This window comes from Tamandua tetradactyla, chromosome 2 (assembly GCF_023851605.1).
Source record: "Tamandua tetradactyla isolate mTamTet1 chromosome 2, mTamTet1.pri, whole genome shotgun sequence".
In the NCBI taxonomy this organism is placed as follows: Eukaryota; Metazoa; Chordata; class Mammalia; order Pilosa; family Myrmecophagidae; genus Tamandua; species Tamandua tetradactyla.
Genome location: NC_135328.1, coordinates 214,554,014 through 214,577,701, shown reverse-complemented (window position 1 = coordinate 214,577,701; position 23,688 = coordinate 214,554,014). Strand labels below are relative to the sequence as shown.

General features: G+C 51.7%; 1 protein-coding gene across 3 annotated transcripts in view; it reads right to left on the bottom strand.

Moving 5' to 3' along the window:
- Positions 1–13,283, bottom strand: part of LOC143674935 (uncharacterized) — an 85,003-nt gene extending 71,720 nt beyond the window's left edge. The window contains exon 1 of one of the 3 annotated variants that reach the window (XR_013171289.1): positions 13,021–13,259. Coding sequence is in view for 1 of the 3 variants with exons in the window: in XM_077151342.1 (XP_077007457.1) it covers positions 13,021–13,210 (190 nt within the window). In the remaining 2 variants the exon portion in view is untranslated. Of the gene's footprint in view, positions 1–13,020 lie in introns of all 3 variants that reach the window. The other 2 variants (XM_077151343.1, XM_077151342.1) reach the window with 2 other exon arrangements.
- Positions 13,284–23,688: the final 10,405 nt, after the last annotated feature.

The window sequence follows — 23,688 nt, the reverse complement described above, 5'->3', positions numbered from 1 at the left end:
GTCCTGGGGCCCAACGGAAGGTCCCGTGAAAGCCGGTGGAGACCAGTAGGGTGGGGGGCGGGGGGGGGTCACTGGGGCAGACAGTCTCCAATCGTGCTGAGCACAGCACATCACTCCGTTCAGGAACCCGGAGTAAAACGTACAGCTGGGTCCAGAGTTGATTCAGCTTTAACTCATTCGGAATCGCTAGCAGAGCCACTAGCGGGGGGCACCCTGGGGAAGGGGTCAGGACATCCCTGCGCAGTGGGGTGGGCAGGCTGGGCAGAACCCCTGCGGGTACTGCAACACACACCAAAAGAAATCATAATTCTTTTCAAAATCCCCCTACACACCGAACAAGAATTCAGAGTTTAGGGAGGGATGACAGAGTGTGTGTGTGTGTGTGTGTGTGTGTGTGTGTGTGTGTGTGTGTGTGTTGGGGGGAGGGAGGAGCTGTTTTCTACCCGTGCCAAATTCTCATTTACTGTCAGCTCCAATCCATTGGGAACTCCTCACTGACTCAATCACCTTTTCACGGGGCAAGGAGCCTGCACAATGCAGGGGACTTTTGAGCCCCACATTAGCACAGGGCACTGGGCAAACTCTGGGCATAAGCATACACATCCCTCCCAGAGGCACCGACCTCACCCGCGCACAGGCCAGCCATGCGGGGGCCACATCTGCTGGGCCATATTTTACTACTTTGAGTTTTTTTTTTTTTTAACGTCGTTTGGCCAGTACGAGAGAGAGAGAGAGAGAGAGAGAGAGAGTGTGCACACATGGGGGCACTTATATGTATGTTGGGAGGGGCACAAGGATGTATAGAGACTCTAGGTCACAAGTGGAAGGGCCTACAAGAGTCAATTCTTGGGCAGATCCAATTCTTCCTTTTGCCCCAAGAATGGAGGGATGGAGAGGGATGGAAAGAAAGAATCCAAATTAGGTTCCCAGAAAAAAAGGAATCTGGGGACTCATTTAAACTAATTCTGGAAAGTGCTGATTATGGAAAAATCAGTATTTGGTGGAGGAGTGTTCCTGAGAACTTGGCAGCCACAAAAGCTCTTCAATAATCATTATGAAAATAATATCAACAATTACCGTATCTACTCTAATAGCAGTGGTCCCACTTCTCGCGCGTCGGCCAAGTCCTAGCAGAATGCTACATGCTTGCATGCTTTACCTGGGCTGATGGTCACAAGAACCCAAAGGGCAGCTCCTGTTTACGGTTCGTCCTATTCCACAGTGACCGTTGCCAATGGTCAAGAAGAAGGATTTAAACCTCATTCTGTCTCGACTCCATTCAGTCTAACTCCAGCCCGCGGGGGAATCTAAAGAGAAGGGGCCCAACCCACAGAAGCCTTGGCTCCAGGTAGGCAGCCCTCTTTGTCTCCACTGCCCCACAGGTACGTCCCCGCTGCCCAGGCCCCCCCTCTCTATCACTGCCCCGTGGGAGCTCATTCATTTAGCCCAATCACAGGGGGTAGCTTTCCAACAAAATTTTCTGCAATAATGAAAATGTTCTGCATTTGCACTGCCCTTCCCAGTAGCCACCGGCCAATGTGGCTAGGAAATACTGGAAATGTGGCTAGTTCAAGTGAAGAAATGAAGTTTTAACTTTATTTAATTTAAATATGTAATGTCTCATTTGGCTAGTGATGATTGTAGTGGACAGAAAAGATCTAGAACCTTCCAGCTACCCCCTTTCTCACTTAGCCCAGGAGCAATTTTGGAAATAATCAGAAGACAGGAGCATCACTTCCCTCCCCAGAAAGACCCCCACCTCAGCCACCAGGCATCTACTCCACTCTGTCACAGTCTTACGAAAATCATGCATTTTCTTCCAGCTTATCCATTTCTCACATTCCCTTTCCCTCCTTCTCTCCCTTCATTTCTCCCTCTTTTCCTCCTTCCTTCCCCTTCTTCTTTCTTTTCCTCCCTTTCGTTCCTTTCCCTTCCTTTCTTCCCTCCTACCTTCCTTCCATCCCTCTTACCTTCCTTCCTTCCTCCTTCCTTCCTTCCCTCCCTAGGTCCCTCTCTCTTCCTCCATCCCTCCCTTCCTTCTTTCCTTTCTTTCTTAGAAAAAAAAAAGCATCAATTTAATTAGATAAATCCTCCAAGCACATGGCCTGGAGTTCGTCATGGAAATTAACCTGCTCCCAGATCACAGATAGTGAAACAAGAACCGGGGTGTTTTGGCATAGCACAGTGAAATGGGAGAGGCCGATGGAGTTTCATACATCTTCCATAAGTGCCCCTCGCCCCCCAGTGCCCCTGCTTCTCAGCTCCCACTGCCCTACCCTCCTGTCCCTGCCCCCCACCTCCTCTCCTGGTCCTTTGTCCTTCCCTCCCCATGCTTGAAGGGTGACCCTGGGGCTGGATCACCCAAGGACCGGTGGGAAACCTCGGCTCCCTCCACGCGAGGGGCTAAAAGGACACTGGTCATACTCAGCCCAGCTCAGCCCTTCGGCTCAGCACTGAGTCCCACATCAAGCTCTAGGTCATCCGTGACCCACCCGCCCAGGCAGGCTGCTAATCCTCTCACCCGCATCCGGCAGCCTTACTATGTGCCACTCACTAGGCTAAGCGGACTCCATGAAACGATGCTCAAATACGAGCCTCAGTAAACGCTGGCTGCAATTGGTGTCCTCTTGTTTAATACCCACCGAGACAGGTAAAACGACCCCCATTTTGCAGAAGCAGAAACAAAGGTTCAAGGGAAATAGTCTGCCCAGTGGGAGAAATGAGATTCACAGCCGGCCTGACTCCAGATCCTGAGCACTCAGCCGTCCGCCAGCCACACGCTCTCCTTCAGACAGGAGCCCGCACACACGGGCCTCTGGGCATCGCCAGCACTCAGAAGCAAGCTGGCAGACAGTGCAAACAGCGTCCACCCGCTCCCTGGGCCGGTTCCCGGGGTCAGCCCTTGCCGACTGTCCCAAACAGCTCCTGTAAGAAACCTGCCCACCCCACTGAGCTCTAGGAACGCCCAGTGTGGCCACAATGGGAAGGAGGAACAAAGGCTCCTGCCCCTATTTTGGGACCGACTCCAAATGTGGGCACACAGGGATGACAACCCCAAGGCAGCCCAGAGAGGTGAAACACAAAATCCAGAATTTCCAGCTACCACACTGCCTGCACTTCATGGAGTCCCGGCCCCCGCAATCCTTGACGAGGTGAGTACTTCCAATCTCCCCTCCTCGTGGGTCTGCAATACATATGGCTATCAGGCTGGGGCTGAATGCTCAGCACATCTTAGCTCCTCTAATCCTCATACCAACTCCACGAGACAGTTACTATTATCCCCATTCCACAGATGGGAAGACCGAGGCACAGGCTGGTGAAACAGCTGATGGAAGATTACATGGCTTTGCTCCCCGGCCAACTGGCTCCAGAGTATGCTCTCAGCCACGATACATATAGCTCCTCAATGAACTGAGGGGCTTCAGAGGCTCAACACGGCTCCCCAGATGGGATCCACATTCTGCTTGGAAAGCCGCCTCCCTCTTCAAGCACAGCCCCAAGAGAACTGACCTGCAACCTGACACTAAATGCAAACCAGCACCATATACTACATTGTCGAGGCCCAAGGCTTTCTAGAATGCAGTTCACCGGGGGTCCCCTTTGAGGCCTGTACCTTACTACATAAATCTGGTTCTGCCCTCGGGGACGTTGCCCACCTGACAAAGCGAACAAGATAAATTCTTCATTACACTTTATTTTCAAAGGACTTTCACAGCTATGAGGATCAGGACCAGCCTGTGAGGTAGGTAGGATCGGAGGGCATTTGACAAGAGAGGGAAAGGAGGCCCAGGGAAGTCAAATGACTTGCCCAAGGCCACACACAGTGGTTTACTGCAAAGCTGGCAGAGGGACGGGGGTCTCCTGATGCTCCAAGCCTACCACAGCCTGCAAGATCCTAAGTGGGCACAGAGACGTGGAGCTTGGAATGGGAGGGGAGTGGACAGCCAGAGCTCTCTAAGCCCTGGACCACCCATGCCCAGCCAGAGATGCTGGGGCTTGATCTACGGTCCCCCCTGAGGATCATATTTCCCTGAAATTCCCAAAGGAGCCGCCAGGGCTAGTGGGCCCGGAAATGGCCCTCACATAGCAAGCTGCACAGCTGAGCTCCCCGGGGGCCAGGGGGCGGGTAGAGTTGGAGACGCTGGCACAGCCCCCGTGGGTACTCTGCCAGCAATTAGTGCCGGGGAAGGGTGCCAGCCTGGCAGAGCTCATTCTCCCACCCCTTCTTTCTCATTTACACACACACACACACACACACACTCACCCACCCAGACACCAGCACAGGAGAGGCCGCGCGGCTTCCTTTCGGTAAATCTCGTCAGCAAGGCACACGCAGGGCATGCAATTTGGTCATTACTGCTTTTAAACAACAGAAAAGCAGAATCCATCCCCGCCATTAACCCATCCTGCCCCCCCTCTGGGTTTCCACCAGCTCAGTCACCAGCCTTCACCTCCAACTCCCACACACCTCCTTTCGCATGCTCCCCAGAAGTTGCTTTCCAAAAGAAAACACGTAGTTAACAGAAAAAAAAAAAAAAAAAAAGACCAGCATAAGTTAAAACCGAATAGTGTCATTCTCCCTGCCCACCCCTCACCCCAAAGAAAACGGTCCATGGTTCAGACGTGACCTTGGCTAAGACCCTTCCTAAATCACCTGGGGAATCCTAGACTGCCCGGGAGGCTGCCCTTGGCTGGGGTGGGCCATCCCCGGGCTGCTGAGCAGATGTGGGTCCCTCAGTGGGAAACCCTGAGTGCTCACCATTGACCCCCGACAGGTCAAGGGCCAGCATTACTCTTCTTTTCCAGTACTGAGGCTGGCAGGGGTGGAAGGGGCAGCAAACACCAATTTTGCCTTGCAGGAGTGTGGGCACCCCACACCTCTTTATTTCCTTCCGTGGCATGCCTCCTGCCAAAGGATCGGAAAGAAGCCCACAGAGCAAGAGACCATAGAGGGTCCTTAGGTTGGGTTTATAAAATCTGTGAAACCCCTCAAAGTATAAGCAATATTTATACTTAGGGGATTTTTTTTATTAAGAAAATTCTCAAAGGGGGCACTGAACTGAAAAAGGAAGGAAGAACTACTGCCTAAGACATTGCCCCCCGCCCCACCCCACCCCACCCCATGCTCAGCGGTGCCCCACGCAGGTGGCCGAGGTCCAAGGGGGCACGACCGCAGGCAGGGCCGGACTCCTAGCTTCCCTCCCGCAAGTGGCTCTGCTCAGGTACCTGCCCCCACCGGAGCTGCCCCCCGCTCCACTTGGGGCTAGTTGTCCATCGGGGGGTGCCCGCACCAGGAGCTGCGCCGTGGGCCTGGGCCAGCGCCCACTCACCCTCCTGCCTGCAGACCGGCAGAGGACAAGCCCAGTGGAGCCCACCGCAGGAAAGAGAGCAGAAGCCAGCGGCTGCTCTGCCCGAGAACCACGCAGAGCCTCTAAGCCACCTAGTGTCCGGAGCTGGGCTCTGGCCGCCGCACCGTCCTCCCCGCTTCCCAGAGCGGCTGCTGCAGGAGAGCCCACACGGGCAGCAGGGGGCCTGGGTGGAGCAGGCCTTACCCCCCAGTCCCACCCCCTCTGCCTTCTCCAGGAGCCTGAGGCCAGCGGCAGGGGTTGATCTGGCTCAGGAGCAAAGGCCCTGTGGCCCCTGTCCCGCACCCCAACTCCCACACGCACACACACTGCAGGGCTGACCCAGGGCCCTGTGCTCCCCATGACCCCTGTCCTGCACCTCCCACAGGACACTCTGTCCTGGGGATCCCTGGGGACTGCTCAGACAACCCTTCGGGGCCTGGGTGTCCCCCGGGATGCCCCCAGCATCCAGGCCTCCGGCGAAGCCCCGAGCCTGCCACTCCCCCAGGGCCTCCTGGGCCCCCACCTCCCACCCCCTCCTCTGCCGTCTTTTTTTCTGTGTCCTCAAGACTCCTCTCACCTTGAGAAGTGTTAGGATTACCCAGCATTTACACTCAATGCTCTTCTTTATTCCTTAAGACTTATTAAGAATGATAATGAGTTCCGAAGGAGCCACACGTCCCTGTCTCTCTCTCTCCCTCTATCCTTTCCTCCCCCCCCTTTGCTCTCTTTCTCTACGTGCCTTTTCCATCAAAGACACACAGGACAAATCCAGACCTAAAGGAAAAGAAAAAAATTCCAACAATATGGAACGAGGGCACTTGAGAATTTATATCCAATAAATCCATCTTTCTTCTTTTCCCCAGTTGTTCCCAATTATTCGGATTAAAAAAAAAACAAAACCCAGCAGCAATGCTCCCCTTCCCTTCCCAGGTCCCGGCTGCCCCTCGCTCGGCTGGACTTTGCACAGGGGGGACAGCCTGCCTGCAAAACCTCCTTAACCGGCAGCTCTTAAACGGTTGATTAATTTTTGCAGAATTTACGAGAGGCTTCAGCTTTTCTTCCCCCCAAGCTGTGGCCTCAAATCGCAGCAACTTAACTTGGTGAACTTGAAGGGGGCACAGAGCTTGGGGGGGGGCGCACCCCAAGGGCCTCCTTACAGCCAGAACCACAGAGTGGCAGACGGAGGACACACAGATGCCACGGCCTGGGCAGGAGGCAGCCAGGCTGCTGGGGTGGCGGGGCACCCACCAGCCACCTCTAACTTTTGGTTCTCTGGAACTTCTTCATTTCAAAAGAATAAAGCCACTTTCCAGCGGGCAGAGGCGAAGCAAACCCCCGCCGCCAGCTAGAAGGGCCAAGTTTTCACCCACCCGGAGGCACCACGCTCTCCGGGCAGAGGGACCAGCCTTCTGGGGCTGCCCAGCCGCCCTTCAGAAAGGGGACGAGCAGTAATGAAATTACAGTTTTTAAAATGTCTATAAATTAAATCTCTCTCTCTCTCCCTGTGAATCTCCCCCTGAGCTGCCTCCTCTACACGGCTTGTTTGCCTCGATTCGGCTCCCTCTGCTCATGTCTGGTTTTCTGATATAGACATCAAGAGGTTACGGGCTCAATTACAACTGCGCTGGGTTCTCAGCATCCGCCTGGCTGGGCCTTCTCTTCTCTTCTTCAGAAACCAGATAGCAAAGAAATCTCCCTTCTTTATATTTTGATTTTGAATGCTAAAAGCCTAAAGATTCATTCGGTTGACTTACAGCCTTTTGGAACTTGGTTCAGATAGGGAGGGAAATTTTTTTTTTAATTGTGTCTGAGTGCAACATAAATGCTTTGCTATTTATCTCTCTCCCCCCTTTTAAGGACACACATAAAACCTCTGCTATACATGAAATGTTTTAAGTGTGTGTGTAGGGGGGGAACAGAGTACAAATGTGCCTAATTACTGCATGGCTGTGGCGGATGGGGGTGGGTTAAAGGGGCTGCTGGAGAATATTGCTTGAACGTCTAACATGTTTCTAAAGTTCAGGGTGACATCGTAAGGTTTCTTCTTAGCAAAAGATCCATTTGAAAAGGTTGGAAAATAGATGGTGATTTTTTAAATGAAAAAAAAATGCCTTACCTCTCCATTATTCTACTGGATATAAAAGGGAGATATGCTCTCTATATAAATGTACATCTTTAAAAAGCACACACACACCCTGCAAAAAAAGTAAAAATTACAAATCCTAGTCTATCATCTTAGTGATTCCTGAGATACACAAAACAGCTTCAAGTTGTAGATCTAAAGCGGGGGGGGGGGGGGGGGGGGGGGAGGAAGAAAAACCTGACACCAAACCCCATTACAATTCTGGAAATAAAAAGCCAGAGGGGGTACCCAAAGCTACTTTTCTAGGGAAAAAAGAAAAAACAAAACTTGCAGCAAAGGCTGGAGAAAGTCGAAGTTTAAGGTGAACCAGAAAGAAAAACTTTGTCTTTGCAATTAACTAGACTGGGAAAAAGGAGGTTGGTGGGGGGGGGGAGCACATTACTAGCAACTCATTAATTCTTTCCTGCAAACAATTTAATTAAATTCTGCTAAATACAGGAGAAATACTCATCGTAGAGTGCTTCCCCCCCACCTCAAAAGCAAATTCCTTTGGGTCACTCCCTACCCCCCCCACCCCCACCCCCATGCAAACGCCTCCTGTCTCCAGGCTTCACAACCTTCAAATGCATTTTCCAACCCAGGCGTGGACCCCACTGCTCAGCTTCCAAGAATGGCAGCCTCATATGTCTGAAAGCTGACACTTCAGCTTTTAAAAGAAATGGGGGAAAATAAGCTGTTGACTTCTTGGTTAAAGTAGTTTCTTGTTCTAACTCATGTTCTTATGTCACTGGGCTAAAAAAAAAGAGAGAGAGAGAGAGAGAGAGGGAGAGCGAGAAGAGAGAGAGAGATATGACTTTCCTTGAATGATCTGTTTAACCTAAGCCAGAGGAAAAAAAAGAAAGTCATTAATTACTTATGTGAGCTATTGCTTCAGAAAGACAATAAACCTGCCCGGTCGCCATGGATATGACATATTTGCTCTGAAAACAACACAATAATTAGCAAAGGGGAAAGATACAAGGAGAATATGCAAACTCCTGAGTTTAAAGCCACAGTGCTCTTTTTCACTCGTCAGCTTCTGCTCTGCTTGCAACCCAAATCAAAGAAATTTTTAAAGAATATAGCAAAAGGGGGAAATTACACAGAAATGGCTTCTCTCTCCTCTGAGCTAAGTACCAATAGCTATTCTACCTGCCTTCAAAATAAAATAATATAAAAAGAGAAGCAGGGCCTGGGAAAAGGGTGGGAGGAGAGTCAAGTATTGCTTCAGTTTTATTTCCTATAGCAGGGGTGGAGTCTGAGTTTTTGGTTGTTATTTTTTTTTATTATTTTTTAAGTGTGCTCTTATTTAGCATTGGACCTTCTAGCCAGATATAAATTTATTTATGAAAGCCAAATGCCCTGTGTGTGGCTTACTCCTCCCCAAAGCAAATGGAAATGTGAAGGGCTTGGGGGGGGGGGGGGAGTTGAAAAAGAAAAACCAATATAGGAAGAAAGCACCAGCTTTATGGAGATTCATCCACTGCCCCCACCTCCAAGAAAATGGAACCTGGGCCTTACTTTAATATTAAAAATGCATTAAATGGTTTTAGCTACAACTTAGTCCCTAAGGGTCATTAGGAAATGCAATCGCCTTGTATCATATCTGTCAACGTGATAAATATCTGAGTTCAAAGTAGGTTCACAATTTTTCAGAGTGTCAGAAACCAAGAGATTTTGTTTTCTGCCTTACTTTCTTAATTCACTGCACCTACAGCCCAAAGTCACCTGAGCAGAGAAGGAGAGGAGAAAAGGAGAAAAAGTTGATCCACTCTCACTGGTGTTACTGATATTCTGCTAAAAAAAGCAGAGAAATTAGGACTTTAAAATTTGGGGTGCCTATTTAAAAAAAAAATGTACGCACTCCATTAAGTTTGAGTAAAAACTCCATTCTCCTCTTCCCAGGGGCTAATTTTCCAAAAACTGATGCTAAAAGAGAAGCAAATATACCTCAACCCCCACAGGCAGAGAAATCTAACTTTGAATTTCTTTCTAAATTAAAAGGGGAGGGGGCAAGATAAACTATTAATAAGTATGAAAAAATTAGCTGAGCTACAAGTTTTGTTTTTCTTGTTCAAAAAATTCTTTAAATACATGGGAGCACATAAAGGGGAGGCTCACATTTGACTGACTTTCCTATTTTTTTTAAACAATAGGTTTTTTTTTAGATTGGACTCTTTGATCTTGAAAGAATTTTGCTCTTATATGATGGGGGGAAGGGGGTGGTGGTGAAATGATCTGTTTTAAATGATGATGCAACTCAGGATCAAAGCATTTGCTTTCTTCTAGCCATAATAAGCTGTACTTGCCACAAAGCGTGAGTCTCCCGGGCTCCTCTCCTTCGTAAGAAGGAAATAAAATGCGCCGAGACTCCGACAAGACGCGAAGTCTCGGCAAGGTGCAAAGTCTAAAAAGAAAGAGAGAGTAAAAAGAAGAAAAAAGAAAAGAAGAAGAAAGGAGGAAGGCACTGCCCCTTTAAACGTTTTAGTGCATATGGAGTTTGATTTCTGAAAGAGATCAGTTTAACATCTCCATAGAAACCAGCAACAGATTATCATCAACAGAATAAATAACTAGTCTAATAAATTAAACAGGAGGCATAAGATCGCTGGAAACCTGATTACAGAAGTTCAACAATATTCCCCATAAACTCTTGTTAACCGCCTCTAAGGTGGCTAACAAGATGGGGGGTGGGGTGGGGGGGACAAACTCTCCAATTCGCCGGAGGGAGATGGTGGCCGCCGCCGAGAAGGGAGAAGTTCCCCACCCTGTCCTGGAAAGGGTCCGAGAGCTCGACTGAGGAGCAAACCAGTAAAAACCGAAGTTTGGTTAATGAGAAAGCGGCTGGGGGTCGAACGGAGATAGACCGGGGAGCCAGGGCTGGCGCGGGTTGCGACGCCCGCCCGGGACGCACCGCCTCGCCGCCACCAGGGCGCAAACCCGGCGCTTTGCGCTCGGGCGCGGAACGGCCCAGCGCCCCCTCCGGGCACGTGGAGCGCAGCCCGGGCGCAGCCCCCGGGGACCAACAAGCCCCCACCCCCACCCCGCATGCCCGGCGCAGCTGCTCCTCCTCAGCCGGGACAGCTCTCTTTAGGACGGCGGCGTGTGTGTGCGTGTGCGTGTGTGTGTGTGTGTGTGTGTGTGTGCGCACGCCAAGGGGCGGGCGGGTGTGGGGCTGGGGCACCAATATTACCCGGCGATCTGTTTTCCAGTCCCCTCGCGCGCTCTCACCGCGCGCGGGTACCAGCCGAGAGGTGTCCTAAATTTACCAACTTTACCCGGCGGCTGCCGTGCTCTTCCCTCCTCGCCGCCCCCATATGTTTGAGGATGCGGACAGTTGGCGGGACACCCACGCACACGGAGGGCCGCACCCCCAGGCTCCTCGGGATCAACGACGCACAACCCGTCACCCCCACCCGAACAACCTCTGGATCCAGCCGGGTTTAGGGGAGTTCCCGGCTCGAAGAAGTGGTGTTACCGCTGCTTTCCTGGTGGACAAATCACACGCTCGCGCGCGCGCACCCACACCCTCCCCAGCGTGACTGGAAGGAGATCCTCGCTGCGCCCTGGGCCCGCTTCCCTGGCTGAGGCTGGGTCCGGAGGAACTTGGGTGGAGGGAGAAGCGGCCCTTGCCTCCCTCGCACTTCACTCCTCCCCCAACTCCGGACCCGGGTCCGGGATGACTTTGGGAAAAGAATCTGCGCCCACCCCCCTAGAGAGAAATCTATTATTATTATCTTAATCTACGCCCCCAAAGTGTCCCTCCCGCTGTGATTGACGGAGCGTACACCTGTTCCCCTTGCCGAGGCGCTTCCAACGCCGGGGACAGACTTTCACCCAAACGCTCCGCAGAGGCCCAGCGCCCGCCCGCCCGCGCCGGGCCAGTTCCCTCCCGCACCCCGGCGCGGCCCAGCCCACACCTCTCCGCACCCCACAACTTCAGCGGACGCCCCCTCCCTCCCCAGCCGGGCTTCCCCGACCACCCGCTCCCGGCCGCTCTGGCTTCGGGAAGAGAAAGAACAGAAAGCAAAACTTCTGGCGGCCGACGGCCATCAGCTGCACATTCTGCAAATGCCACCGAGTAAAAATAAACCGGCCGCCGCTCCGCCCGGCCGGCTCACCCTGGGTTGACGACTCGGCCCCTGCCCCGAAAGTTCTCTGCCTGTCGGCCGGGCCCGGCCCCCCATTCCCGCGCGCCCCCTGGAGCCCCACTGCCCGGCACTCCTCGACAGCTACCACGAATTCCTTTGCCCTGAAGCCTGACCCCAAGTGACCGGGCGGACCGACCCCACTCCTTTTGGGATCCCCTGCACCGCCCGAAGCTTCTTTTTCTTTCTACCCTCCGCCAGGTGCCTTTTTCAGACGTGCGCCGCTGGAGTCGGTGCACCCTTTACCCCAACCGCTGAACCCCCGAGCTCACCCTCAGCCCATCCTGGGGGCACAGTCCCCGCCGGACCTCTCCTACCGTGGCTGTGCCCTCCCCACCCCCCGAGAGCGCACCACTCCACCCGCCCGCCGGGCCGCCAGTCCGGCGTCCCATGTCCCCGGGCGCAACTTCTTTCCCAGCGCACACGACAGCCTCCACAAGTCCCCCGAACTTTTGCCCCGGACCCAGGCGGGCTTCCGCAGAGGCGCGCGGCTCTGAGCCGGTGCCCCGGCTCCCTGGGCCCAACGTTGCCAGCTTTGTGCCCGCGGAGCTGGAAGGGGGGGCATGCGGGAGTGAGGAGCGCCACTTGCCGCGCCCGGAGCAGCGCGGCTGAGACAAACTTCCCGGGCAGAGAAGAAAAATGGGGCGTCGCTCCCTCCATCCAGGCGACCTCTAGCCTTCGTTTTCCCACCGGGGGGGTGTCGCTTGGCACACTCTGCCTAAGCGAGCACTGCCTACCTCTGCCCGCAGCACCTAAACCCCGATATCAGGGGCGAGAGCCGACTGGAGGGGTTCCCCACCCACCCCTTCCCCTGGGCAAAGTCTTGCAAAGTCACCCCAGGCACCCCTCACCCCTGCCCCCTAAGCCCTAGAGAGCTCACGACCCCCCTGCAGCGGGGGTTAGGGTGGGAGTCTGGGGAAGGAGTGATTACTGGGTATTGGTGAGCACCTGCCCCCCACCCCGGGAGCTCTCAGCGCGGGGGGCGCCCCTACCCTATTTGCAAAGTCCTGCACTCGCGCCTGGCACCTCCCCCTCTTCTCCCCTACCCCGCCGCCCCCTCAGTAGGAGTAAGTGACCCCCAGGAGCAGTAGCTCTTCCCTCCCCCGGAGCCGCGCGCCGGGCATTCCCCTGGCCACGGCGGGCGACGCGCCGCCCCGTGCCCGAGTGCCAGCTCTCCGTGCCCCCTGCCTCCCGCCCGGCCGGAGTTGGGTGGCAGCCGCCGCTCGCAGGCTGGCTGGCTGGCTCTCTCGCTAGCTCGCTCGCCCGCTCGCTGTTGCAAGCGGCAGCCCCGGGGTTGGGGGGCTGCACCCGGGCAGGGGGCGAGGCGGGGAAGCGCCGCGGGAGGCCCGTGGAGCCGGTGGGCGTGCGGGAGCCGCGGCGGAAGGAGCGCCGAATCTCTTACCTGCACTTGGGGCGGCTTTGGGTGACTTTCCAAGTCCGGGGGAAAAATGTGTGTGTGTTTGGGATGGAGCGCCGCCGGCGCGCATGCGCTGCCCAAAGTTGCCGGATCCCGGATTTTTCGCTCCCCGTCTCTGCTCTCGCCCGCTGTGATTATGGAATTCTCCGCGGCCGAGCTGGCGAGTGGGTGGCATGCAAAACCCGGGACGGATCGCGGGGCCGGGCTCCGCTGCACCCTCACACCCCCAGACCTTCCCCTCCCGGTTTCTTCCCACCCACCGCCCGGTCTAGAGCTCGATGGGCGCGCGGCGAGACTCGACCTGCCGAGGTGTCTCGCAGCGCGGAGCTCCCTTTTGCGACTCGAGGTTTCCACACCCCTCCAACTGGCTTGAGTTGAGGCCGGGGTGGGGGAGGGGGGTGGGGGGGATGGACCAGAGATACGAGTGGGCCCCTTTTCACCTGTTCGGAACCACTTTCCATTTGACGGACTAGCTCTTTTTGGCGACTTAGCATATTCGAGCTGCCAAACCCAGAGGAACATAACGTTCTCACCGTTTGATATTCGCTTTGCACTTACTCTTTGCACGGAGTTTTTCATTCATTCCTTCAGTCTTTTAAGAAATTTAATAGGTAAATGAGCAAACTAGGCCGAGTAGCACGGAGCTGGGAGGGACGGGAAGGGGAAAAATAATTAGCATTAAAACAAATGAATAATATTAGTTCAGAGAATGAAAAGATCCATGAAGAAAATAAAAGAAGGCAGTAGGAAAAAGAGTAACTCGACAGCGCAATCCCCCGCCCCAAATGATAGAGGAGGGGGGTTTTCATGAGGGGGGAGGGCATCTGGTCCTTCCTATGCCATTGAAGAAAACCCCCTTCTGCTCCCCAGGCCCACCCCTGTCCAGCCCAGCCCCCTGGGGTGGGTTTTAGGTGGCTGCCCAGGCTGTGCCTAGAGAGAGAAGAGACCTGGCAGTCAGCATTGGTCCTGGGGAGGGAAAGCTCTGGTCTGGTCTTTCTCTGCTAGGCCAGCCCCCTCCCAGGAACCAGTTAGTCCCTGTACCTGTTTCCCTTCTGAACAAGGGGATGATTTTAATAGTGCCAGGTCTGAAAGAAAGAGCGGGGAAACACCCAGATGACTAGATAGCAAGTGACCACAATAGAAATTGAATAGATAAAAGTTTAGTTAAATAAAGGAACAAAAATTAAAAGTATGACCACAGTTTTGAGATATGTTCAACAGCATGCATTAAACTAAGAGGAAATGCCACAGGCTGGTAAACATTTTTGCAGGCTGGTAGACTTTGGGACCTAATCTGCAAGGTTTCAGCAAAGCTTCTCAGCAGTAGAAGTGACCTGAAGCCCTGGACAATAATTGTCCAAGACAGGCATCTGCTTGGGATGCATCCATGACCCTGCCATGGGCTGGAAGTCAATTGGTTCAGAGGCAAATGACAGGGACTGGTTACTCTAGGGCCCTCTGGTTCTGAGGTGGCCAGGATTTGTCCTGTCCGCTAATAAAGGCTCAACTACCCCCCAGCTCTCCCCCACCCCTTTCTTGCTGGGTGATATCTGCTTGATTAGCCTGGCTGGGAAGGAAACCAGCCCCAAAGTGGAGCTATCTCCTTACTATGGGGGCAATTCAGAATTCATGACCTGCATATGCCCAGGCCTCAGAAAGGTCAGATTTGGGGGTGGGACCCATCTCTCTTGTTCATTTCGTTTTCTCCCCATAATTAACAGGAAGCAGAAAAACATTGATAACAAGCTGCAGGACTCACTGAACCCTTACTCTCCATTGCCTCCCTCCCCATCTTGTCCCCAACCCTAACCAGAGGCAACCTCTGTCCTCAGGGGTTGAGTGATCACTCACCATCTATAAGATCCTTGGTCTGGGTGACAGCCTTGAGATCTCAAGTCCCATCCTGCCATTCTGCCGAAGGAGAAACTGAGGCACCATTACATTCCTGGGCAGCATAAAAGTTAACGATTTGGGCTTTGTGGTCAGAGCCCAGCCACTCATCGGCCAGTCGACCTTGAGTAAGACATTTGGCCCCTCTGTCATTCAGTTGTCTCCACAGTAAGATGGGGTTAACAGGAGTACCTACCACCTGGGCTCGTTGAGAGGATAAAATAAGTCAATGCAGGGAAAATGCCAGGGCCAAGATATTGATTGAAAAATGTCAGTAATTGTCATTGCTCCTTGGAACATCTGGTGAGCCCTCTACTTCCCATCTCTTCCCAGCCCTTCCTTATAGCTTCTTCTCCTCTGTCCTTTTTTGCCTCCAGCAATAGTCCTTCACTCATTCATTCATTCGGCAGACATCTGCTGAGCCCTGGCAAGAAGCAAGCCCCCACCAGGATGGAGTTGGGGAGCAGGGATTCCTCCTGGAATTGCCGAGACACTCGCACAGGAAACTTCACAACACAAACCCAACCTCTCCAACAGCCACATCTCAAACAACCAAACTCTTATTAAGACATTGATTCTTCCCTCCATTTATTCTCACATAATTTGCAACTCCCCCAACTCCCAAGGAATCTTTCCACCTCCTTTAAAAGAAGCTCATCTGGGGTGGGGGAGGCCGTGGGGAGGGAGGAGTGCACTGCGGCAAGGTAAAAAGGGAAAACTCCTCTCCTTTTCCCAAATGACATCTCCCAACTCAAAAAAAAAGTTCAAACATGGCACTTTTGCATAATCACAGCCCCAGAGTAGCCTCTGGTTCTCACTTAAGCATCTCAGCGCCTCCTTCCTCCATCTCTCCCTCCTCTTAGCCCTATTCTCCCGGCACTGCCTGAAATCAGAGGCTCTTTCTTCTCATTTTCTTCCATTTAGCATTTCTTAAGTTTTCTCCAGAGTAAAATCCAACCTCTGCCCTATGGCCAGCAAGGTCCTTCCAGATCTTTCACCGTCTGCCACTTGGAACTCATCTCCCTCCACTGCCCCCCCCCCCCCCATCCCTGCCGCACCTGCCTTTGTAAATCCCAAGCTTGTTCTCACATCAGGGCCTTTGCACCAGCTGTTTCCTCTGCACCAAATACTCTTCGTAGGCTGCTTGGTTCTCATCGTTCAGGTTTCTGCTCACGGGTCACCTCCTATGGGGGCTTTCCCTGACCAGTTAAAGGAGCGGCCCAGCCTTTCTCTATCACTCTGCCCCACTTGTGTGTTTGTTCCCGTATTTACTGTCTGGCTGCCTTGCCCTAGACCAGAGCCCCTGGGAGGCAGGGACTTTGTTCTGTGTCCCCTCGTGTCCTTGGCACCTTGGGGGTGGCACATAGTAGGCCCACACTCGCTATGAGTAGACACTGAATCATGAGAAGCAGACACGGTTCCTCCCCTCAGACCTAAGCTGTAGCAGAATGATGAGAAGGCTGCTGGGACAAAGTTTTGGGGAGTGAGGAAGAGCTGCTGCTGCCAAGGAGTCCAGGAGCTGCCAGGTGGGCACACTGGCCTGTTCTGCTTTTAGCTCCCTGGCATTTGGCCACAGGGCCTTACAATGGGGAAACAGGCAGCCCTGGTAGACCGAGCCTCAGCAGAGGAGACTGCACAGATTGGGGGGCAAGGAGGGGTCACCTCCAGATCCCCTCGAGGTCTTTGGGCCCAGCCCCCTGCCTCCACGCAGGCTGCACATGATCCAGAAGCTCCCCCATTTCTATGTCCCCAGGGGGACGACCCCAGGAGGCTCTCGATTATTGATTGCTGAACAAATAATCTGTCTCTGTTTGTATATTTGGGAAAGCCTTGGAAGTAATCATTGCTCAGCTTCCTGGCCATGTTTTTGGGGGGTTTCTGGTCCTCTGGAGTGAAAGAGAAAAATCTGATTGCATATCAAGAACTGATATTTATGGAGTGGTTATTATGTGCCAGGTGCTACGCTAAGCACTTATATTATCTCATTACAGCGTCGCAACAACCCTATGGGGTAGTTTCTATTACTAATATACTCATTATACAGATGAGGAAACTGAGGCACCAAGAATCACTTTCCCAGCGCTGAGCCAGGAGGTCTGACTCCAGAGCCAATGCTTTCAGCCCCAGCATCACCTGCTTATCCGATGCAACCAGCGTTTGGACCTTTATTCTGAGTCGATAGGGGATGGAATTGAATGTGTGTGCTATGCGAGAGGGGAAGGGGAAAGCGGTATAAATCTACCCTTTAACTGGAAACCTTGTTCCTTGTTTGAGGTGGTCTGATTTTCTTTAACCTATAGTAAGACTTACCTGAAAGTATTTCCTTTTCACTTCGATTCCCAAGTGTCCTTAAGGAGCTGGTGAGCTAGTAGAAAACAAAAGCAACCAAAGAAATCACAGTACAAAACAGGGACTCTCGCACGTAGTAAGCACTCAATAAATGTTAGCAAGGAAACACGACTTTTAAGGATTAAAAATGAAACAAAAATGAAAGACTATATGCATCTTTCCCTTCTCATTTTGAGATTCTCCTTTGGCGGAGCCTGAACTCTGAGGACCCTGTGCCTAGGGAGGTGCTAACATAAAACATACCAAGTCTGTGCTCCATGGAAGTTTAATGACTGAATAATTAAACAAGCGCCCAAGATAAGTGATTATGGTGATTACTGGGCAAGTTGTAATTAAAAAAAAAAAAAAAGAAGAAAGAAAAAAAATTGAATTCATTTCTTTTATTTACGGTTGTCTTTCTGGGGAGTTCTGGAGAGGGAAAATGGGAGAAGGCCTTTTCCCAAAACTCTGAGCTTGGTCTCCCAACCCCATTCAAATTGAAGTCCCAGCTTCATGAACTGGTTCTTTTTGTAAAGTACGTGATTATCTGTTTCTTACTACATAGTACGTGTTTGTTGTAGAAAATGCTGAAAATTCAGATAGACAGGAAGAATATCTAAATCATTTGTAATCCTGCCACCCATGAATAATAATCACTAATGTTCATGTTTTGGTGTATTCACTTCCAGTCTAGATTTTCATCTATTTGTTTTTTTGCTTTGTGTAGTTTTATAAAATTTGACTCATACTGAACATACTGGTTTTTTTTCAGCCTGCCACGTGTAGTTAGCATGAACATTTTCTCAGTCATCAGATCTGCTTCTGCAACACGATTTTTAATGACTGCATTGTAGAGTTTGATTTACTCAACTGGTCTCTAACTATTGGGAATGTTGGACATTGAACTTGCTTTCAGTTCTTTTCCTTATTATAAGTAACACTAATGAATCTCTTTGTCCATAAAGAACCCTGCACATTCCTTAAAGTGGAATTCCTTAAAGTAGAGTCAAAGAGTATGTACACATTTTAAAGCTTTTGACACCAGTTGCCAGGCTCCTCCTTCCCAGGAAAGCTGTGTACATGTGCTCTCCCGCTGGCTGCATCTGAGTGAGCCCATCTCCCCAGCCGCTTTTGCCTTTTTTTTTTTTTTTAAACCCCTGCTAATTTAATGGGTGAAAGAATCTGTGATTCTGGTCATGAATCCTTATTAGAACCAAACTAGCCGCAAGCAAGGGGTGTTTCAAGGTTTGAATGGCCTTACTCAGACCCACCACCTCAGGCAGAGATGAGAAGAGCAGCTGCTAGAAGCTGGGCGCTGGAGCAGAGAGCAGAGAGCATTTTCCAGGTTCTCAGAAGCCTCCAGGTTCAGAGGTTCTCCCTGCACTTGGGCTTCTTGGGCATTTGCTCCATTTTGGGGGATACAGGGGTGGGCCTCTCTCAGTCTTTCAGTCTCCCAGAGTTGAGCTTCTCTCTTCCCCTTACCCCTCCGCCTATACCTTACAGAAACTTCTCTCGCCAGAGAAGCCTGAGGGATTTCTGTGCCATAAATATTACCTGTTTTCCTAGCTCGGTATCCATTTGTACCTGCTTTCGTTTTCCCTGCCTGAGCTCCCACTCAGCTCCAAGCCAGGGACATGTCACTTTGCTCTCCCTGTTCAACCTTCTCCTTTTCTAATTTGTTCTGTCATTTACCTTTTTTTTTTTGTATTTACGTTTACTCCTGCCTGGTAATGAGAAAAATTACAGGTAACTGATCTCTTCCTTTTAGGAAATGTTCCCTTCTCCCAGGTCTCTGATTTTGATAGCCCCTTCCAGCTTTAATATCCTCTGAACTATCTAACTTTAAAAAAAAAAAGAAAAAAAAAGTTTTAAATTTCTGAAAATAAGGGTAATTCGTGTTATTTCAAACAAAATGAGAAACACAGAGAAATATAAATATTAGAGCAGAAAATCAAGAGCACCTATAGTTATGTGATGATATTGTGAGCATTGATTTTATACTTTGGATGGACTGTATATACGTGAAGTTAGCTTAATAAAAATATTTTTAAAAAATAATAATTCTAGAGTTATGTATTTGGGTGTGAAATGGAAAAATTCCCCAAATCCTAGGAATTAGACCTAAAAATAATAAGAGAGAAAGGAATGCATATAAATGAAGCCCCACCAGCTGCATCTTTTTGAGCCCACCTCAGCAGGCTGCCTGGGTGATTTAAGGATGCCTGCAGATAGGGATTTTTCTCAGACCCAGTGGTAAGATCAGAATCTGTTTGCACCTGGCGAGAGGTGTGGGGGAGCGCACATCTCTTTAAAGGAGGGCTAGGCCCAGGTTGGCATTGGCTGTGCTTGTTTTGTGCTGGAGGACTTGCTTGTGCTGTCGGCAGACACCAGCACACAGAAAGGTACAGCCAGGTGAGGGGCAGGGCTGCTGCTGACATCACCTCTTACCCAAAGATCCGCGGGCCAACACCTTAACCCCTCCCACGCCTGCCAAGCAGGAGCAGACCTGGCGCCAGAGCCCTGTTGAATAAGGTAAACAGAGTCATGGAAAAGTCAGGTGACCCGCCTCCCCACTCTCTACTGGTCGTCAGGGCAAATGCCATGCTCCCGTGGCCTGTGGTCCCTGCCACACTGCCTGGGCCCTAATCTCAGCCCCTGCTCCTTCCTCCTCCCCGCCCCCCACCTCTCCCAGCTCTGAAATCGGCACCGGTACCACGGGGAACCAGGTTTTGGCCCTGCTTGCTGCCTCTGTCCTGGGGTGCGATCACCGTGAGATTGGCGTGGCAAGGCCATGGGTAAAAAAGAACCTGACTTGGGACTGCGGAAGTGGCCCTGCCTCCTCCCACCCGGCACCTGTGCCTGGGGCCAGCTGCTGCCAGTGGCACAGCGTCTCACCAAGGGCGGGGCCAGCTGGGTAGGCAGGAAAGGGCTGTTTTGCAGATGAGGTGCCCTCGTCGTGTCACATGGCAGGAGTGCCAGGTAGTTGAATGGGGGAGGGGAAGGGCTGCCCGGCTGTGCCAGGCTGGCCCGGATCTGAGCGGCAGCCCGGCTCCCTTCTCCAGCCTTACCTCTCACCACTGCCCCATTACACATCTTCTCAGCCTCCATCCCAGGCGTGGAGCTCTACTGTGTTCTGCTGGCTCTCACTGCAGGCCTTTGTCCAGACTCTTCCTCCTACCTGTCTTTATTTGTTCTCCTCCCACTCATTCATTAAGATCAGAATAGGAATCACCTCCTCCAGGGAGCCTTCCCTGATTCCCCCATGCCCAAGACTGGCTTAGATGCCCCCATCTGAGCTCCAACAGCCTCCCTGTTTTCTCTGTCAGAGCACTCATTACACTGTATTATAATTATCAATTTAGCCCATCTTCTCCCTACACCCCTATTAGACAGTATGTGTGTGTATGCATGCGTGTGTGTGTGTATAATCTGTGTCTGAATAATTGGTGTATGGAGGAGCATCGGTTTTGGAATTAGGTCACCTGAGTTCAAATCCTTGCTCTGCTACTTACTAGCAGTATAGGCTTGGGCAAGTTTTCCAATCTCTCCAGCCTCAGTTTCCTGTAAATGCCAACAAAATCAAAGTGCCTCTCAAAGTGTTGAGAGAATTCATTGAGAGCATTCACATGAAGTCCTTTGCCTGGCTTCACATGTAATAACTGTTATTATTATTACTTCCAGCATCTAGCTGAATGCTGAGAAAACACCAGAGGACTAGCAGTGCCTCTGCATTTGGTAGGCGTGAGTGTGAGTGATGTGTGGCAAGTTCCAGGGAGAGAACCGGCCTGTACGAGGGGGTGGGTCCTGTGGGATGAGTGTGTCCACTCCACACAGTAATGGGCTGGTGATTTATGGTTCAAGCTAAAAGAAAAAAAATTTTTTTTAAAAAAAGACAAACCAGTGTTTGGTTAATGACAAAGTAATTACCTTTTTATTATTTTTCAATAGGATACAGACAGAGTGCGGGCTTCAGCTATGGCCCGAATGTCCAGCCTGGCTCCCAAGTGCTTGAGCTACCCCCACTCTCAGTGCCCCACCAGGGAGAAGGCTGGAAGAGGGGTGCATCCTGGACACAGCAGAGGTCAAGGCCGTGGGGTGAGGGGCTGCCCAGACTACAACACAGCAGCCTTAGAGGGAGAGTTCTGTGGCTGAGTTGCCCACATCGGAAGCCCAGAGCCTAGAACAATTAGAGAGAATATTTCATTGTGGGAAATGAGGCCTCGAGAGAAGCTAGTCGGTCACCCATGTCTACACAGCAAATTAGTGCAGAGTGGGAGCTGAGCCCAGGTCCTCTGACCCTCAGGCCGGTGCTCTTCACCCCCGAGTGAGGTGCTTGACAAATCCGGGTCTTCCTGGCCCTACAGATTTGCCTCACATTTTCACCTGGAAAGGGTCTGCTTTGTTAGAAGGTGACCCTTCAAGGGGTTCTTGGAGACATCATTTCAAGGGGTAGGACCCTGGATGTCAACTAGACCACACTGTAGCTGGCATTAGCAAGTAGTCACCCCAAAAGTGACCTCTTCCACTGGCCTGCGAGGAGACCAGATCAGCTTTAGTCTCTCATTCACTCACTCGTTGATTTATCCATTCATCCATTCTTCTACCCATTCCCCCACCCATCCATCCATCCATCCATCCATCCATCCATCCATCCATCCATCCATCCATCCATCCTTCCATCCATCCATCCATCCATCCATCCATCCATCCATCCTTCCATCCATCCATCCATCCATCCATCCATCCATCCATCCTTCCATCCATCCATCCATCCATCCATCCATCCATCTATCTATCCAGCCAGCCAGCCAGCCAGCCATCACCCATCCATACATCCAACAGACATCTGATGAGTGCCCCCACGTACCAGGCATCTTCCTAAGACCTGAGGATCGGGAGATGCTGAGATGCACAAAACAGAACATTGGGAATAGCCAAGAAAGAAAATTCAGTGTTGCAGGAGTCTTCTCAAAGACACTCAGAGGTACGTGCAGACGGATGAGAGTGACCTGAGAGAGTCAAGCCCCTGAGTTCCAGGCCCAGCTCTGTCACTAGCTCACTGGGGAGTCTTAGCCATGTCCCTTCCATTCTCTCTTTGCTATAGTTACCTCCTCCCTCAAATGAGAAGGCTGGACCACCTCGGTGGGTGAGGGGACCACACACGGAAGGCCCCTTGGAGGAGTAGTCTTTCACATGGGAGGCTGTGAATCTCCAAGGGGGCCGGGAACAGGAGTTCCCTTGATTTTCGGGGAGAGGATGAGGACCAGAAGATTCTGGAAGAATAAGGGAGAGAAAATGAAGGGTGAATAGTCTACCCCCTGCTTCACTCCCTCTGGATCTGGAAACTACTACTCTGCTTTTCTCAACCTACCTTGTGGGTCCCCATTCCAGGTAACTGACAAGGCCCCTGCCCCTTTGTCCTCTGTCCCCACCTCCCAGCCCCTGCCTCCCTGCAGCTGTGATAACCCACACGTAGCGCTCTGTCCTCTGGAATTTATTTTAAGGTCTTGGCTTGTTTATTTATTTTATTTAGAGATTTCTCGGTGCTTTGTGGGGAGGAAAATTCGAATGGGGTGATTATGAAATACTATTTCACCTCGCTGTTCATTCACAACAAACAAAGAGAAATGATTGGTGATTAAAAATGCATTCTCTCTGCTTGTTTTCTTTTGTTTTACCATTATGAAAATATTATAAATACTGAATACTAATCTGAACCTGCAGAGACCTCACAGACCTTCCGAAAGCCCAGGCTCCTATTCTTTGCTGGGGGCGTCCTCACCAGCCCCCTTGTCCTCTCTGGGCCCCAAGCAATGGGTCAGACCCTGGCATTGAGGTGGCCAGGCTGAGAGGCCCCCCCTCCCTTTGGGGTCCCAGCCCTAGCCCCATTGCCCTGAGCAGCCCCACTCATTCCTCACTGGCCAGGCAAGGGCGTCTCCCTGCCTGCTTGCTTTGGCAGAGCCTGTTCGAGGAAAACAGAGCCGTGAACCTCAAGACTACTTGATTAGTCCAAAAGTCACACGCCCGAAGAGTTGACTGCCGGTCTCAGGCTGCCAGAGCCTCACTTTGCTCCACCTCTTCCTGGCTGTGTGACCTTGGGCAGGTCGCTTTACCTCTCTGAGCTTCTGTTTAGTCATCTATAAGATGGGAGTGAAAATGGTGCCCACCTCCTAGGGTCACTTTGGGAATTAAAAGGGGTCATGGACTTAGCATCTTATCACAGGGGTGGCGAGGAGAGGTGCTTGATAGATCCTGGCTCCTGCATCACAAATATCCCTCTCGGGCAGGGGGTGGGGGGTATGTGTCTCAGTTTCTCCCTATGGAAGGTGAGAGAGCTTTGCTGGCTGCCCTCTAAGTTGTCCCAGCTCCAGAGCGGGGTGCAGTGCAGATGTCCTCACCCACCTTGATGCTCTCAGAGACCTCTTGTCTCCTGCC